The sequence below is a fragment of the Lissotriton vulgaris genome, chromosome 7 (genome assembly GCF_964263255.1).
Source record: "Lissotriton vulgaris chromosome 7, aLisVul1.2, whole genome shotgun sequence".
NCBI lineage: Eukaryota > Metazoa > Chordata > Amphibia > Caudata > Salamandridae > Lissotriton > Lissotriton vulgaris.
Window position 1 is genome coordinate 1,336,911,781 of NC_141695.1, and position 20,244 is coordinate 1,336,932,024.

The 20,244-nt window shown below is 40.8% G+C and overlaps 1 protein-coding gene across 1 annotated transcript in view; it reads right to left on the minus strand.

Moving 5' to 3' along the window:
• Nucleotides 1–20,244, minus strand: part of LOC147703646 (polyserase-2-like) — a 1,078,318-nt gene that overhangs the window by 477,013 nt on the left and 581,061 nt on the right. Inside the window, exon 7 of the mRNA XM_086929536.1 lies at nucleotides 3,836–4,061. Within this exon, the coding sequence (XP_086785662.1) occupies nucleotides 3,836–4,061 (226 nt within the window). The remainder of the gene's footprint in view (nucleotides 1–3,835; nucleotides 4,062–20,244) is intronic.

Consider the following 20,244-nt stretch of genomic DNA (forward strand, 5'->3'; position numbering starts at 1 on the left):
CACAAACAGTATACTGAGAGCAGAGAGTGCACATCCCAAACATGTCATTGAAAGCATACCATATAGCGAAATGGTGAGAATACGATGAAATTGTAGTGTGGATAGCGAATTCAGAGAGGAACTTAATGGTTTGAAACAAAGTCTACGTTGTAGGGGCTGCAGTGACCAGTAGAGACATCACACTGAGGATAAAGACATGTAAAGTAGAGAGAAGGAAGTTGGTTTTTGTAACCACATACAATGCTGGACACAATTAGGCATCTAGGATTCTAAGAAAGCCTTGGGGACTGTTCTAGGGAGAACCTGGTCTGGCAGACTGGGTAACAGGAAAACCAAGGGTGACCTACATAAGAGGGGCTACGGTTAGGCATCTAGTCACATACAGCTACACGGGAAACAGTGTTTACAGCACTGTTTCCACAACGCATGGCTTCACAACGCAGTTACAACGACTGCTTTGTTACCACGCGTGCCATTACATTGCAAGTCGTATTAAGGACTTGCTGTAGAGGGCATGCAACACCAGGGAATGTGTTGGATTTTAAATCCAACACCTTCCCTACTGTTGCACAAACTGGAGTAGTAATAGTAATTAATACAATTCCTAAGTCTAGCGCGCCCCCTGACAGCAAGTCGTTGATACGACTTGCGATGTAATGTCACGTGTGGAAACAACCCGGTCGTTGTAATGACCGCGTTGTAAAGGCATGCGCTGTGAATGCATGTGTTGAAATGTCATATATTGAGCTAAACACCACCAATTAGGAACAGCAGAAAGAATTGGTTGGCTATTCAACCCAAGGGGAATTATATCTGTTCCGAATGTAACATTTGTCGTATGGAGGTAAACAAATTAAAAATCTTCAAATACAATGTAACAAGAATGTATTAAATCAATGAATTCATAAACTGTAATAGTACATATGTGATTTATGCAATAGTGTGCCATTGTCAGAAAATCTATGTGGGCAGCATGCTTAAGATGCTAAAACAACGAATTCAGGAGCATCAGAGAGATGTGAAAAACAAACACATTGAAAATTCCAACTTCCAGCATATGAGAGAGAATCACACCATGAACCTAGAGTTTACCTTTCATGGGATTCAAAAAATCAATGCTCGACCTAGTGAAAGGGATGGAGAACTGGCACTGAGACAAGCGGAAGCTAAATGGATAAATTGATAGCAAGATGGTAGAAGAAGACTTAAACACAGAGCAGGAACTCCGTTACTTCTCATAGGATCACAATATGGGGAAGACCAAACCCAGGCTTATAAGACGCTTAGTATTACATGAACTGGGTCACATCTTTTGTTCATACAAGACTGATTGATTTGATGAAAACAAAACCTTGGCTTAAAAATCAAGGTGCAATCTAATAAACCTAAATGGTGCAGTGTGAGAATGGAGAAAGGCAGTCCATGAGCGGATTATGACTGATGTAGACACAAGTCAAGTATGATCTAAATATGATGTGGAAATGTCTGAATTGACCCCAGAATGAAGGTGATAAAAAGATTCCCACTGCATCGTTACGGTATGGCAATGAGTGGGTTTGGAAGATGAAGAATGACTGAGGTGGCCCCTTTAATATAGGAGGAAAGAACTTAGAGGGTGTGAATGCAGTTTAAAATAAAAGTAGAGGTTTGGATTGCAAAGGGAAAGGAAAAACCAAAAGAGCAATGTGGCATACAATTTGATACAAAATGAGAGCACCTGACATTAGGAAAGATATATGTATTGATCTCTAATGTGTAAAGAGAAATCAAAGGAAGGATTTATTTAGAGATAGAACTGAATTTGCGTGGCAATCGTGAACAATGAGTGACACCTGGTATAATCAAGAAAAATAATGTCTGTGACAGTATTGAAAGATATGGCATTACAAAAGGTAAGTAACTTGTTCCTTTGAGAAAGACTTCTAACCACAGATTCCTCACCTTGTGAACAGATACCAAAGCAGTACCTCCCCAGGTTGTGGGTCTATGGAATGGTTCAGACCAAGAAATCCTAAAGGACAGATTGGGCAAAATACCCATCCCACTGGACCTTACTTTATAGGCAGTCGTACTATGTGAACGTGTAAAGGGACACCCATGTAAGAGCCTGGCATACGTCCAGACTGGGACTCTTCACACAAGCAACATAGTACCAGCTTTTGATCTGGTAGAATAAGAAAGTAAACCTTCTGGGGCCTGTTTCCTGGCTAGCCTATACCAGATCTTGATGCATAACTCAATTCATCGGAAGGTGGTCTTCTTTTGCACTGCTTTACCTTTTTGTGCTCCTTAGAGGTTGATGAAAAGTTGGTCATTCTGTCACACTCCTTGCTCCGATAAACAAGTGCCCTCTTGGGTCCAGATGGTGCAATTCATTCTTCCTTCTTGGAGAAGCGAGGCGGTGTACAGAATGCTAGCAAGGTGATATGTGAAAGGGCGTGACTACCTTGAGCAGTACGGTTGATTTCGTCCAGAAGACTAGTATGTCTGGGAAGAACAAAGTATATAGTGATGCCACATACAGCCCTGTTGCTAGTTAGGACAATGAGGAATGCAATCTTGATAGTTAGCAGGTGAAGCAGACAACTGGGTATCGGTTTGAAGGGCACGTACATCAGGTAGGTAACAACCAAACTAAGGACCCACTGGGGCATCACATTAAGTGTTGGCAGGAACAAGTTGGTCAGTACCTTCAAAAGATGCATCAAAACAGGTGTTTTCGAAGAGGGATGACTGTTTTGGTCAGCATAAGAAGGCTGAAAGGACAGAAAGACTACTTTTTAACTGTTATCACAGCAAGACAGTGCTGTGCTAAAGATAAATAAAACAGAAGAACATCTTAAAATTGGGCATTCATGTCAACCATCTGTCACAACTTTTAGTACTGGGTGGAGATGGGAAAGGTGTTTGCTGCCAGTCCAACTGCTTTTGAGCAACAACCACTGCAGGTCTTTTGCAGTCTCCTTGAACACCGGTAGGGACTCTGGGCAGTCCGCTTGGTGCTAAGCCACTGAGATTTCAGATCCCACTGCAGAACCCACATATTCCACCTGCTGTGGTCCACAAGCAGGATGCAGGAGGCCAAAAGGCACAAAGGTCTCACAGGTGCATAGGGATGAAGTGGTGTCGGGAAATCCCATAGACGCCAATGGAGGTTCGTGGAAGATCAGCAGCTACAGAGTCTTGTGGAACAGGCCGATGGAACCAGGACAAGGAAATCAGATGAGAAGAACCTGAAAGCAGAGGGGACATAGCCCAAACCACTGGGAGTTGACCAGGAGGTACAGCAGCACAATATCCGCCCTTGTTGGAGGTTCTTGCTGTAGCACGGTGAGGTTGAGACAGCAGTTGTGGCGCCCAAATGATGATGCAGTAGCCCAGCAGCTGTCCACAAAGAATATACCTCAATATCCCGCATTCTTTTACACAGCATGGAATCCCAACACAGTCGTTATAACGACCGCGTTGTGATTCCGCATACCTTTTCTCCGCAAGTCGGAACACCGACTTGCGGAGGGGGGGTGCTGGAAGTTGGAATAGTATAGTTTACTATTCCAACTCCAGTCAGTGCGGACACTAGGGAAGGTGTTGGATTTTAAATCCAACACCCCCCCCCGCCCCGCCCCTGCAAGTCTTTCTTCCGACTTGCGGAGTAAAGGTATGCAGAATTCCATCCATCTTCTGATTTCTGAATGTCAGTGCAATAAAGCCGATAAAACAGTAACATGGTCGAAACGTACACTTTTTTGTAAATAACAGTGTCATTCTTTAGGAAAACACTTTAACCCTCCTAAATATAAGTGAACTGGATGTGGACATATATGCATACTCTTACCTGCTGGCTCAATAACATTTGCACATTCCTCACTATCCACGTCATCTGAAACTTGGATTGTCTGGTTGGCAAAGTATATCCCGGAAACCTTTTCTTGGATCCAGTCAGCATAGGCTGAAACCTCAGTGAACGCGGCTGGCTTATCAGGTCCCGAACTGACGGTGGCGACTCCTGTTAGGAACCAGACCCCATTCTCCTGGCAGACAAGCGGCCTCCCGATATCACCCTGGAAATAATAATAATGAGTGGGCCATCAGAATGTGAAATTTAGTGTAACAGCATATAAAAGTGGATCTTACTACAGTGGCCCAACAGAAATGCTGCTACCTAAGTTATGTAACTTTTTCTTCTGATGGATACTTCTACCTGCTGATTCCTCCCCTCATGAATAGATTTACAAGCAATACTATCCTGGGGATGGAAGGCTTGATGGATGGGAGCACCAGGAAATCCAGAAGTAGAGATATGGCGAAATGCCCATCCCTCCTTCCCTCTGAATCCAGACAATAATAACTGGCAAAGGTTGTGGCGGAGTGACCAAAAGGCTGCTCTGTAAATGCTGCCTACATGAACCCATTCTGCCAGAGCACATTTTGAAGCTTTGGCCCTCATAGAGTTGCCCTAATCCTCTTCAAGAGCTTCTTTGGGGCCATTGTGTACCAAATCATTATGCAAACGGTAAGGTTGTTTTCTGCATCACTTTACCCTTCCTGTTTCCCACATAACCAATGTAGAGTTAGTCTTACACTTAGAATCCCTTTGTCCAGTCGATTTAAAAAACTCGCTGCCATGTTCGGATCTAACCTATTCAACTTCTCTTTCTCATTAATGGGATAAAGAGGGGGAAAAAAGGAGCGGAATGAGAAGGACTAAGCCAAATGGAAGGGGTCACCAACTTAGGAAGGAAAGCAGCGAGCAAGCGCGCAAACATAGACCCCATTAAAAACGTAAACAAAAAATGTATATCCCACTGGGGCATAATAAACGAAGTGGAAGCACACATGTTGGTTGGTCAGACCTTTCAAGAACCTTAAGACACTGAGCGAATCGAAAAGGAGCTATGGTTCAGATGGCAAAGGAAAGAGGCAAAGGCTGGTAGATACCTCTTCATTGGACCCACAGCACATCCTTCCTGGGCCAATGTAATTGGGAATTGGAGGTTTTGGCGGATGTTAGATAGCCATGCTTTCATGGGGTCATTCTGGTGAAATATGCACAAAGTGACAGACCTGTGCCACCTCCCGGATTAAACGGGTTTGGTGGGGAAATGAAGGCCAGATAAGATCACATCCACCATGTCAGTAGGCAGCTGGAATGCTGTCAAATGTCCCCACTGAATTCCCATGCATGAAGGTATAAACTCTGGAGATTCGGGTGAAGGACTTGACTAGGCCTGAAGATCCAACTTTACAGGAAGGAGAAGCAGGGAATGTCTGCATACCATAACCTTCTTGGTCACTCGGGAGCCAAATTACTTGCGCCCAGTCTTTGCAGATGCTGTGGAGCATTCAAGGGTATGGGAAAGAAATGTGTCATGAAGAGGAAAGCTCCACTTCAACCCAAATGCGGCCCCCAAGGTTCCTGTTGGTGGGAACAGAAAGCCAGGCAATGTGAAGCGGAACAAGTGAGAAGGGGTTCTACGTGTGGCATGTCTCATTGAACAAAGATTCTCTTCACAGCCTCTGAGTGTAGATGCTACTAGTGGTCAACTAGGTGATGCATACTCAGGTCATCTACTCAAGTGTTCAGCAAAATTTGCCAGGTGATTCGCCACCAGCTACATTTCGTGTTTTGGTGCTCAGGATCAGAGGTTCTCATATGAGAGATTGGGACCCTACTCCTCATGACTTCTTTTGGAGACCAAAGGCCTATCATCTCTAGTTCCTTCAGGTGAACCCCCAACCTAGATTAAAGCATCTGCCACAGTCACAGCCAGAAGGGGCTGGAGGGCAGGTTCTCCTACCACACCATGCAAGCTCCACTGCAGCATCCCTGGATAGCAATTTGGAGTCTGATAGAGCCACTGCCTGTGGTGGTACTGCTGAAGAGTCTTCATGTACCAGTGGGCATGGGTGAGCAGAAAAATGCAAGATGGTAGCAGACCAAGCAGGCAGCATACACACAGAATAAGAATAAAAGCATACAAACACAGGTGCAATGCTTGGATGTCCTGTATCTGCTGGATAGGATGAAAGATCCACATCAGGATATCCAGTACTGCCCTTATGAACATTTCGTGGTGGAATGGCTTGAGGTGAGATGTGGGCACATTGATGAAGAAGCCCAGGTCATGAAGCAGAGATTTTGCCAACTGCATATGTGATATACCATCTGTGAAGTCCTGGCTTTTAGGAGCCAGTCGTTCAAGAAGAGAAAAACTCGAATTCCCAACCATTTGAGATGCGTTGACACTGCCATCACCTTTGTGAAGACCTGTGGTGCTGATGTCAGTCCAAAGGGAAGTACTGATATTGAACTGTACCTACCACAAATCACAAGTACTTCCTGTTGGACTTCGGGTTCGGTATGTAGAAATACATGCCTTTCTTGTCGAGTGACACCATGCAGTCTCTCACTTCCGGCATCAGAAGAACCTGAGATAGGGATAACTTCTTGAACTTCTGTTCCACAGGAATAAGTTCAAGGCCCTGAGGCCTGTCAAGGGCTGGACACTGGATTCTTGAGTTCTTCCTCCACATAAACTCACTGCGATATGGGTAACCCTTTCCAGTAGCCACAGAGACGCTCAGGGTAAAACATCACTGGACAAGTGGTGCATCCCAGAATAAGCCCCCGAGTAGGAAAAAGTAACAAGGACATAAAAAACCTCCTGGTGTCACTGGGACTGCAGATACCAGGAGAATAACCTAGAAGAAGGGAATATGACAGGAGCAGAGATAACGAAGAATGAAACAAAAGAAATCCCAACACGTTGCAGTGCACCATTTTTCAGGTTTCTGCTGCTTAAATACTCCTGAGCCTGTAAGCCATTCCAGAATCCCATTGGGATTCCTGAAGGGAAAACGCAGGACAGCATCCATCTTGGATAGGTACATATGCATCACTTCCTGTAGTTAAGCTCGGGAGAAGAGAAAGACACAATACCAGGAAGCCCAGGAGAGGGTAAGAATTCATGCCCAAAATGTTGCAGAGTGCTGCCAGACAACATGCTGGAATTGTGCGGGACCTTTAATACAAGAAAAAACGCAAGAGGTTTTTGCACAGTGGGTAAGTACCGCTGGACCCACAGATCTCTGACACCCTTGCAGTCTTGATCTTCAACATTTAATAGGGGCAGGAATGACAGAAATGACCGTATACCCACCTCCAGATGCTCCTTGTTTAATTGGGTGTCATCTAAAAAAAAATGATGGCTCAAGACTGGAGCATAAACATTAGAAGCATCTTCCTAAGATTGGTCACTGGTAGGGTAACCTTTGCAAATTATCAAAAACTGCAATTTCTCTTGTAAAATCTGTGAATCACAAATGTCCTGTAGCTTATATTGAGGCAAATGTTTTAAGAAGATTGCTGATGGCAAAGATGGAGTGCATAGACATAAATCAAGACAAACAGGTTTTAGCTGAGATGGATGAAAAACTCAATGAATCTTCCACCTCTGTAGTGCTAAAGGCTTTCCCATGTATTGAAACCATGTGATGACCTTTGACTACCATTATTTTAATTGACTTTTAGGGGCCGATTCTGATCCTGGATTTTTATTTTCCATACAAATCGGATCCGTATTTTTTTCCATACAAATTGTATAAGTCACTTCCAACCTGTGTAGTACGATTCATACAGGAAAAATACATACAGATCGGCCCGATCCTTACAAATCGGATCGGGAAAAGCTGTACGACACGGACTTGTAAAAAAGATCATACAATTTGTAAAAAGGCTGTCCAACCCGTCAAGTACGATTCGTACCGGGTTGTCAGCATACGATTTGTATGGTAAATGGCCTGTATACGGGGAATGACTCATATCGGGCAACGAAGCGAACCCCTATACACCTCGTACCCTGGTATGACTCGTTCTGGGGGTACAACTCATACCGGTCTACGGGTCGTATAGGGGTATGAGGCGTACAGGGGTCTCCCCACATGTGAGGTGTGTGTATGGTGCGTACCCCAACATCGCGCATGTACTCACCGTACATACACGATTTTGGGGTACGGTGCGTACACAGGCGATTTTGGGGTACGTGCGTACATACGCGATTTTGGGGTATTGTGCTTGTACGGTGCGTACACGACCAGTATCCCTTCATCGCGTATATACGCACCATACCCCACTTTCTGTGTCATCTGTACGCACCGTACATACGCACCGTACCCCTGTATTCATGGGGTGTACGACGCGTACATGTGGGGGTCTGTCTTGTACTGTTTTCGGGGCGTACAAGGTTTTCCCGGGACTTTTTGGCTCCTGTAAAAAAAGAGCCGTACAGATTGCTGTTTGTACAAATCGTACTTGACGGGTTGTAAACTGCTGCCGGGAATACATGGGGACGTCGTGTGCAGAGCAATCCGAATCAGAATCGCTTGTATATACGAGTTGTATGGTCTTTTTTACAATTTGTATGGAGTGCGTCTATTTGTACGGATCGTACTTCCTAGGTTGTAGGGGAATCCTTACAAGTACGAGTTGTATGGCGAAAACGCTCCATACCACGATTTGTACAGCGTTTTTCCAGGATCAGAATCGGCCCCTTGGTGTTTTACTTCATCCTAACTTGAATGTTGACATCATTTTTCCTGCATGTGCAAGATTTCTTTCGTGTCTCTTTGTAGTTTTAGAGTGGGTGAGCTTTCACCAAATAGAACAGCCTTGCCAGGAACAGAACGGGTGGGATGTGCATTTGAAAGCATGAGAGAGAGAGAGAGAGAGGTGTGAAATGTACTTCTTGGTCTCAAAGGGCAGTGTTGTATGCAGTGGTCCTCAAATGTGCATTATGTCGTACATTGGGAGATGAAGTGTGCAGTGCTATCGGCAGTGATGCACAAATGTGCATTGTGTTGTACATTGGGAAGTTATTGATATGTTTTGTAATATATATATTAAATAGATGTATATGATGTAATTGTTTTGTATAATTATTGTTTATGTTTTTTAATATATTTGTAACATTTTTAGTAGTTATTTAATTTAATAAAATTTGGTGTTTTTCAGTTCCATAGCGGGTTGTAGGTTTATAGGGTATAGGTTGGGAAGTAATTTAATAATGAGAAATGTATGAATGTTTTCTATTTAATAATATTTATTTAATTATGTTAATTGTGCTATTCATGTTTTTAATGTAAATTGTATGTGCGTGTTGTGGGGTCTATAGGGGTCAAAGGTGGGGAGTAATTTATTTTTATTGAATTAATTGATTGTTGATTAATATTTATTATTGTATTGATAATTATTTATGTTAGAAAAATTAGGTGCAGGTTGTGGGGTTTCAGGGCTAAAGGGTGGGAAGTAATGTATTTGTAAATAATAATAAGTTGTTAATTATTATTCATTTATTAATTGATAATTCATTATGTTAATAGTTAAATTCATTTTTTTAGGTGATGGTTGTGGGGTTTATAAGGGTAAACGGTGGGGAGTACATTAATTTAAATTAAATATTAATTATTTGTTGATTACTTTAAATTATTTAATTGACAATTAATTATAATTCGTTTTAAATTTTATTTTAGGTGTGGGTTGTGGGGTTTATAGGGGTGAATGGTAGAAAGTCAATTAATTTGAATGAATTAATATTTAGGACCTAATTTGAATGTCGGTTGGAAAGCCTCAGACCGCCGGTCGAAGGCTTTCTGACTGACATCCAAGGTTTCAAATCTGACCACCGTATTACAATGACGGCTGTCGAATTTGAAACTGCCCAGTCAATCCAGCTGGCTTCCAACAGAAACTGCCACATAATATTGTAAGGGCGGAGTTTCAGACTGCCGACCCGAGGTGGGTCGGTTCCGAAACTGCAAGTATGTCGGTCGGAGGCAACTCCAACCGACATCCTAATCAGGCCCTACGTTTTTTATAAATAATATTTATTTATTTGATAATTAATTACATTAATTGTGCAAGATTATTTCTTTTTTTAATATGTGAGTTGTGTTTTTTAGAGGTATGGGTTAGGAAGCCAATTAATTTCGAGTAATTAATAATTGTTCTTCTTAATTCATATTATTTGTTAAATCGAAAATTATTTATGTCAATTGTATAAATTATTTTCTGTTAAACTTTAAGAGGGTGTTGTGTGCTTTGTGGGGGTATATTTGGGGAAGTACATTAATAAAATGTAATTAATAATTAATATTTAAATAATGATAAATGGTGTGTTGATAACTATTCATATTAATAGTATTTTATTTATAATAATATTTGTAGGTATTTGTGATATATATTTAACATTGTGATATGTGTTTATTTTTTATTTTTATTTTTTTTAACCTATTTTTTTATTTAAATGATTTTATTTTGTTCAAGATATTTGGATTGTTTTTATTGTTGCACTGATTAAAGTGGGGATAGTAAAATGTACCGTTCCGCAATCCAACACTTTACCCTACTGTTGCACTGAGGGGAAGTAGTACATTTTACCCCTCCATAGTTCATCAAATTCCCTACTGTTGTACTGGTTGAAACACTTTTACTACTGTTGCATTTACTGTACTGGAGGGAGATTTGGAAAATGTAACAAGTTTTATTATTTTTGCGCTGCATGAAGTGGGTGTTGTACATTTTTTATATATTCATTATAAGTTTATATAAATTGTAGTAGGAATAGTACATCAATGACAGTTTATAATGTATATTTCATTTTATATTGTTATAATGTATATTAATATGTTTTTGTTTATTCAAAATTATATTGTTTTTAATTACTGTTTTTAATGTGTAAAATATTTTTGTACATTTTAAGAATTTTAATGTGTTTACTTTTTTAATTTAATCAGAATGGTTTCTTTTTTAAACATTGTATTTATTGATATATATATATAAATGTATTGGATATATTTATAGTATTGAATTTTTTTAAATTATAATATAAATTAAAATTATTGGTTTAATAATTGTTTTTTAAGTACATTTAAGTAAATGTATACATTAATTATTATATGTTTGTCTTTACCCTTTTTCTAACTAAGCTTATTTGTAATATTTGTAAAAATATATATTACATCTATAAAAAAATTCAGAATTAATGTTAGTATTTAATATATTTATTTTATATATATTAAAACATTATATTTAATACAACAATATTAAAGACATCTATATTTATTTTCAATATTTTTGTACTTGCCATAGGATGACAATGTTTTTGACATCGAGATTTTGGTCAAGATATTTTTGTATGAAGATATTTTGGGGGTCCATATTTCTGTCAGTGAACAATTCTTGGACTTGTGGGCAGGAGAGGGGCAGGACCATTCATAGGTTCCATTGCAGGAGTAGAAGCAGTGTTGGCAGGCACTTTGGTGGATCGTGGGGAGGAGAAGACACAGCTCTTGTTTGGGCGTCAGGGTTCCAGGTCCAGGAGTTTCTTGGCGGCGTACTGTCGGGTTGTAGGAGGGTCAGAGGTCCAGGCACTGGGCGTTGTCCAACCAGTGTTACATTGGCAATGCATCTGTTGAGCGAGTCTGCTGCATGGTCATGCATCGGCATCCATTAGTGATCCTGGTAGGTGGCCCGAGTGCAGGTAGTGCAGGGACAGCAGGTAGCACAGGGACAGCAGGCAGCGCAGGGGCGGCAGGCAGCGCAGGGGCAGCAGGAAGTGCAGGGGCACCAGGTGGGACTGGGGCAGCAGGCAACGCAAGGGCAGGGACAGCAGGTGGTACAGGGGCAGCAGGTGATGCAGTGGGGTACAGCAAAGTCTGGTGGCGGGAGGGGATCTTTGGGTGCTCTGTGCGCCGGAGCAGGAGCAGGCAGGAACATGAGGGGAGACTCCTCCTGCTACGAAGATTGAAAGGCGGGGCAAGGGTGTTAGCAATGTTGGGGTGATTGTTTCTGTGCAGGAAGTGGCACCTTCCTGCACAAAAACAATCACAAGAGATATTTTTCTCTTTCTATGTGTGCTGCAGAATGCAGCACAAATAGAAAAAGGAAAAATATTGTGTTTACCTTATGCCTCCCCTGGGGAGGCGTAGGAATCATGCAATTTCAGGTTTACAAAACCTTGTAAATCTGGGAATGCGTCAGGTTCCATGGATGTTTTGTGGATACACCCACGGCAACATCCATTGAATGCCCCTTTCATGCAAAGTAATGCTTGAAAGGGGGCTATAATTACAAGGCCATAAAAAGCCACGCAGGGTGGCTTTACGTGGCCTTGTAAATATGGTCAGGCGCACTGCGCCACCGGTGCATCATAAAAGTGACACACCGGTGGTGCAATAGGCTTGCTTATTTTATTTTAGACATTTGTAGAGCGCACTGTCACCCGGAGGTGTCCTGGCGCTGTTGAAATGCTCCAGAAGGGTATGAGCCGAACGAGATTACTGTGTGAATAGCCAACTTTTAATGCCTTTTCCTAAATGTCATAAGATCTGTGGTGTTTCTCATAGCAAAAGGCAGGGCGTTCCAGGCCTTTGTGGCCCCCAACACAAAACCCTTACCCCCCCATTGTGCTTTCCTTATGCTAGGAACCCTGACCAGACGCAAGCTCGATGATCTTAGCAGTCTGCGGGGGTTGTACCAATGAAAATAATCTTTCAAACAGGCCGGTCCGAGGCCTTGGAGGACCTTAAAAACCAGACACAAGGCCTTAAAAGCAATCCGCTTACGGACCGGCAGCCAGTGTAGTTTCGTAAGTTGGCCCGACATGGATGCGTATTTCGGAATGCCAGTCAGGAGTCTGGCTGCTGCATTTTGCAGGACCTGCATCTTGTTCAGAAGTCCCTGTTGAGCGTTCAGCAACAAGCTATTGCAGTAATCCAGCCGAGGTAAGACCAGGGCTGTAACCACTGTCTTTTTACTGCTTTCGGGGAGAAACGTAAGTATCTTCCATACCATTTTCAAAAGAAAATAAATAGAAGATGTTAGAGCATTGACCTGGGGCCTGAATGAGAGTTGGCCATCTATGAGAACCCCTAGATTCTTCACCTTGGCCACTGGAAGAGAGGGGATCCCCAACTCTTCAGGCCACCATTTCAGGCAACAAAAGTCCTTATTGAGGCCAAAGATCATGACTTCCGTTTTTGCTGTGTTCAACTTCAGGCAGTTTTCGCCCATCCCCCTATCCACCGCCAGCATGCATTCCTGGAATTGTAAAGCCACTCCATCTTGCCTTCCTGGCAACACTGACACCACAATCTGTGTGTCGTCTACATAGGAGGTTAGATTAAAACTGTGTAAATTAGCCCCCAAATGTTTAGGCTACCATCTTTCTGCTTCTGTAAAACCATAGCACCGACATCTCTGTCTGAGGCATCTGTCTTTACATTATTTTTTTTGTTTGGGTCTGCCTGACCCAGAATTGGGGCCCAAATTAAAGCTGCCTTTAATTTGCAGACAGCTTGGTCATTGCTGGAATCCCAGAAACTCCGGTCCTTAAGTTACTTGTTTCTTAGGATCCATGTTATATCACAGGTTCGGTCAAGGTATTGAGCCTTCTGGCAGCAGCAAGGTCTTGGAAACCATCAGGGACATCACAAGGGTCTCCAGTCTTGTCTGGTCTAAATACATTCCAAAAAGGTACTTTAAGGAGTATATCTTCTCCTTATGTTGCTTCTACTCTGGGAAGCGCTGGTCCTTCCTACCAGACCTCCAAATAGCCTCTGAAGGTTGTGAAGTTATAGGGGCTGGTCTTGGCATTAGTATCGGAGCCAGTAGCATTGGAGCTACGACTGGGACCAGCAGCACCGGAGGTGGCTCAGGTTTAGCTGGAGTCAGTGTTGGCGTTATCCATGGTGTCATGGGGACCAACAACGTTGACTAGGGCATGAAAGGTGCAAATGGCACCATGGGAAGACCCTGTAAACCAGATAACAGATGCAATAACATTAGGGAGAAATGCAAGGAACTAAGCACAGATAAATTTAATGGGTCTTCGCTGAGTGTAGATAATGCATCCTTTGTTTATCGAAAACATTATCATACCCTTTCCATCACATTAAATGTAAGGAACTAAGCTCGGACAAACTTATTTGGTCTTCGCTTAGTGTAGATAATGCATCCTTATATATGTACTTTTCGCCATTGTTTATCGATAACATTACTATCCTAGCAAACCCTGCCTACGGAATTCCTAGAGAAAATTGGAGAAATGCTCTAATTGTCACAAGACCTTGTCTCATTAATATATGCTACACTACTGCTCAAATATAATATCGTAGAGTTTGTACCTTGTGTAGCCTCATATTTGGCTACATGAGTAGGGAGTTGGCGATATATAAAGCTGTTCATATGTTTGTGTGTATGGAGGTACCGATTAAAAGGTTAATATAATTTACCTAGAAAGAGAATCTGAATTGCTGTACATGTTTTTCAGATTGTATATGTGGCTCCTAAAGAAGGCGTTCCTGTGAAAACGCCGAAACGCGCGTCGAGAAGAGGATTGATATTGTCCGCCATTGTCTTAGGAATCAAGAATTTATGATGTTATTTGTAATGCTGTATTGTGTTGATGCTTCATAATAGGTCAAAAGTCTTATTATTTTTACATGTCAGAAATTTTATGTTTTTAATCTGAGTATATATACTTAATAATAAACAAAATGTTGTACTTTTTAATTGTTTGTTTTGCTTGTTACTTGTTGTTTTCTCCCTAATGTTATTGCATCTGTTATCTGGTTTACATTGTCTAAATTTCCCTGTCAAACATATTCTGTTACTCAAACAGGGGGTCCTTCTTATTTACACCAATTCTCCCACAGCTTGTCTGTGCAGGGCTTAATGCTTCAATTTAGTTGACTGTTATTGATTGTAATATATTTGCGCAGTGTGTAGTAAAATCTTTCTCCCCCAACTTTTCATCCACTTCCTAGAGTCATGGCCAATATGAAAACCTTCGGATTTACTGATGAAGAATTCGAAACGTTAGTAGGTACAACAATTCCAACCACTAACACCAATATATCTAATAGAGGCCAAGACGAAGGTAAGAAGTTAGTAGATCTTAAAAAGAAACTTATCCGCATGGAAGCTCATGGGGAGTTCATGTTGGCATACTTGAAAACAGGAATTATCCCCAATGGATTGCGTGTACGTAATATACCAGGTCTTTTTGTACACCATAGACCATTTTTAGAAAAATGGAGCCAAATAGCAAACCGTTGCTCTCGCGACCTAATGATATTAATTGTAGCAACATCAAAAGAACTAGCCCTAAAAATAAAAAAATAAAAAAAATAAAATAAAAATAAAAAAAGAAATCGATGAATTGGAAGAAAAACTAAAACAAATGACTGGAGTTGATGACGCCATCAAAAAAATAGAGGAATATAATAGAGATCTAGAGTCATTCAGTAATTATCTAAACAAACGAAAGACAGATAAACTTAATAAGGATAAGAGATTCTATTCAGAAGAAGTAGCGTATCCCTTCCTACGCAAAGATTTTTATCAACAAAATCATTATACTGATGAGTCTCGCAATACACAACAAAGAATCAATAATTTTACTGACTCGTCAGACTCAGAAGGAGAAGGCAATAGTAATACCTACTATGAATCTGATGGTGGCTTCAATACATATCATAACTCCAGACCTCAGCGACGCCCTTTTTTATCAAACAGGGGGCCTCGCAGGGGCCGCCCCAGGGTAAGATTTCAGAATCAGGGACAAACTTGCGGGAATTTCCATCAGAACCAACATCAACAACAAACTGCACACCAACAAATCCAACACCAACAACATCAACAGCAGGAACCGCAGTTTATCAGGGAAACACGCAACAGACAATATTGGGGACAGGGGATATAATCCTCATCTTTAATCTGTCCTCCAAAGAACTAGATAGTTACAGTGAAACTGTATTATCAAAGGGATTATCTTTTGTCCCCCACTCGTTTGTCAATACCTTTGAGCTACATAAAGACATAATTGCTCTCTTTAGGAAAATCAGACTTAAAAAATTCTTTGCAAATAAAGAAGATGATGTAGATAATTTAACGGTGGGTAAACAAGCTGCGATTTCACTTCCCTCGACTTTCACACCTGGGTTAGATCAATTGGGACCTGAAGTCGCAGCTTTCGAGCTCGTTGTTATGAAAAAATTGGAGAAAACATTAAAATACATCCCCAAACCTAAATATAACCTCACTGTAAATGAATCTCGTGCCCTTAAGGATCTATCTGTAAATAAAGAACTAACAATTAAAAGTGCAGATAAGGGAGGAGGCATTGTGGTACTCAACTCCAAGGACTATGAACATAACATGAAAATAATGTTAAGTGACAGTACTACCTATTCGCAAATGAGATGCAATCCCATACAGACTACTATTAAGAAACTTAGGACTCTGACAGATGGAGCCTTATCGGATGGCGAAATCAGTGTTAAAGACCATGAATTCTTAAATACAAATAAATTAAAACTGCATGCATTTATGGTCTACCAAAGATTCATAAGAACTCAACAAATCCCCCCTACAGACCAATAGTGTCTACCATAGGCACCCCTACGGAACCCCTATCCAAGTTTGTAGATCACTTTTTACGCCCCCATATTTCAAAAATTGATTCTTACGTCAAGGATACCTGCCACATGATCAACATGGTAGAAAATCTTAACATCATCCCAGAAAGAGATATTCTTGTAACTCTAGACATAGAATCCCTTTACAGCAATATTCCCATCGATGAAGCCATTAGGGCTACAGACTGGTTTATAGAGAAACATAACATCACATGCCCCAAAAAATTCTTATAAGATTGTCTTTACATAGTCCTAACAGATAATTTTTTTGAATTCGGTGAGAATATCTATCGTCAACTGAAAGGCGTCAGTATGGGTGCTTCAGTTGCCCCATCGATAGCAAATATATATATGTCCAGATTTGAAGAACGTTTTATATACAACAAAATGGTGCCCTTTTTCGAGTCTATTTCCCATTGGTCCAGATACATTGATGACATCTTTTTTATCTGGACCAATGGGAAAGAAACACTCCTAGAGTTCTTGGAGTGGATTAATTTGACAGATGACAATCTGAAATTCACTGCACATTACAGTGAAAATCAAGTGGAATTTTTGGATCTCCTCATCAGAGTTAATGTTGATAAATTAGAGGTGGATCTTTTCGTGAAAAAGACAGCACGAAACACTTTACTACATTTCAATAGTTTTCATCCAAAATGTCAAAGAGAGAGCATTCCGTTCTCGCAATTCCTTAGGGTTCGCAGGAACTGTACTAATTTACAAGATTACGACAAACAAGCTGCAATTATGCGCACGAAATTCTGTGAACGCGGTTACCCACATAGGTTAATAAGGAATTCATACAAACGTGCAAGATTTTTTGATCGGGACTCGTTACTCATCTCCAAAGAGAAGACAGAAAATGATCGAATTGTGTGTGTCACCACCCATTCGACAATGAATGAACGGATTAGACAAGTAATTAATGCCAATTGGCATATCCTAAATTGCAATCCTTCCTCTACTGCTAATCTGTCCAAACCCCTGTTTGCGCACAGGAGAAATCGGAATCTTAAAGACAAAATAGTTCACTCCAAATTTAATTCTAAGCAACAGAATAGTGATCAAACCCAAAGATCACTATTAAATAATCTACCGGTACGAGGCACGGTTCCATGCTCCTCCTGCAAATCTTGTAAAAACATCCTAAGTGGTGAAACATTTAACTATAATGGTACAACATTCAAGGCACATGACTTATGGAACTGTAAAACCACTAATGTGGTTTATTTCATTAGTTGCCCGTGTGGTATGGGCTATGTCGGTGAGACATGTAGGGCAATCCAGACGCGCCTCACCGAACATAGATCAGCTATTAAGACTCGAAAACTGGCCGCACCCCTAGTGAAGCACTTCCTGGATTTAAACCATACACCAGAAGACATACACTGGCGCATCCTGGAAAAGATCATGACCCCAGATACCAAAGGAGGATGCGCTATAAGAAAAAAACGAGAAGTTTTTTGGATCTTTATCCTCGATACCCACAAGAAGGGATTAAACAACGAGATCCCTTGGGAAAATGCAATCTGTCTCTAAGATGGTAGAATCACCCTGGATGTATCTTTATATCTCCAAGATCTGTTATGGTTCTAATATTTCTTCCCTTTTGGAAGATCCCAATACGTAAATTTATCATCCTACCTACTAGAACACATGGGTTGTGATATCTAATAATATGCAGTAAAAATTAGATCCCAATACGTAAATTTATCATCCTACCTACTAGAACGCATGGGTTGTGATGTCTAATAATACGCAGTAAAAATTATTGCATTCATTATGTAAATAACAAGAAGGTGGATATTTAAAATTCTATTGGCATTCTATTACATCCCACACGCGTGAATATGCACTACCAACTCTACTCATTAGAGTGACTCCTAGTTGTTTACAAATGTAGTTCCTAACTTGTAGAATAAAGAACGAGATATTCGTCAATAGTTACCACGGTGTAACACTGTTGACACCGCTAACCTTCCTGCAACATTGTAATTTACGAAAATGAAGTCTGTTTTCGACATTTAATATCTCTACTATTACGGTGCAACACTGATATCATCACGAATCTACTTGCAACATTGTAACTTGCGAAAATATAGTCCGTTTTCGACATTCACTTTCATCTAGTTATTTACTAACAATAGTGAAGTCCGTTGTTTGTATCATTTCGACACCAGCTTTCGTTTCGCGGGCTTTCTGTGCATCCAATCGCCTTAGACTTGTAATTAAGTCGTGTCCGTCTTAAAAGGAAGGAAGTCACGTTACTACGCTGATTTCCTTTTCCCAACGGCTGCGGGACGCCACTGGACCTATCGATCGTGACGCCCGCGGGTTGATGCACCAGCGGTATTCATTTTAATTACCGGTAAGCTTCGGACTCCGTCCCCCGCTGCAAACCCTTTGTATTGTTTTTCAATTCCCTAAAAGAAAAAGATTGTCGGGTCCTTAGCATAATACCCAATTGTGTTGTATTTTTATTTTCCAGCATTACAACACGACGTTAAGAGAACGGATTTGGCGATTGCGTTCCAAAAGTCTTTTTGCACGTGTAAAACCGTTTACCATTATCGGTAAGCAATCAGCACTGCCGCTACTCGTTAACCAGCCTTAACGCATTCCATGTGTATTTCGGCTCAGCCACATAGATTAACATCTTGATTTTATCTTCTGTTTACCCCCTAGTGCTGCAATATAATACGAAGGGAGCAGACATATCAGCTGCGGTCCCTGTGCATTCTAACAGGCAGTATTCATTGATTTCTCGGTAAGATATCTACGCTGCCGTTTTTTGCTGACTTGTTTCAATGTATTTCACTCTGTGAATTTCGGTTGCCTAGAGTAATATCCCTTTTTGCATTCTTGTTGCATTTTCCAGGATTAATCGAATCACACAAAGAGAGCAGATAAATCTACTGTTATCTACTGTTGTCCTGGGCTATCTGAACACTACAAATTATATAATATAACCAATGTAAGTCGACTCGAATGTTAAAAATTCTCACAATTAGTTTCGAGATAAAAACAGTTCTAAAGGTAGAGGCTTTGATTAATAACAACCGTTTTCCTAACCTACTACGGTAATAAATACTAATATTATAAAAACAAATGTAAGTTATTCGTACCTTTGCCTTCGCAGTGTTAAACAGATCTTACACAGAAAATAAAGCTAGATCAACAGCTGCTGCCCCGTTTTCGGCAAATACAAACCTCTGCCGACTTAGGTAAGAAATGTGGCACTTTTGTTTAATAATCTGGAAGTCCTATTCACTAAGTATTCGAGTGAAATAATCAGGCCTTTCTATCAATATTGTGTAGTCAAAGATACAAAGACCCACTGGCGGACACCACTTCATTCAATAGATTGGATGTACCGACCGACCAGCACATATCTGGGTAAAATCTATCATACCCTTTCCACCATATCAAATGCAAGGAACTAAGCACAGATAAATTTAATGGGTCTTCGCTGAGTGTAGATAATGCATCCTTTGTTTATCGAAAACATTATCATACCCTTTCCATCACATTAAATGTAAGGAACTAAGCTCGGACAAACTTATTTGGTCTTCGCTTAGTGTAGATAATGCATCCTTATATATGTACTTTTCGCCATTGTTTATCGATAACATTACTATCCTAGCAAACCCTGCCTACGGAATTCCTAGAGAAAATTGGAGAAATGCTCTAATTGTCACAAGACCTTGTCTCATTAATATATGCTACACTACTGCTCAAATATAATATCGTAGAGTTTGTACCTTG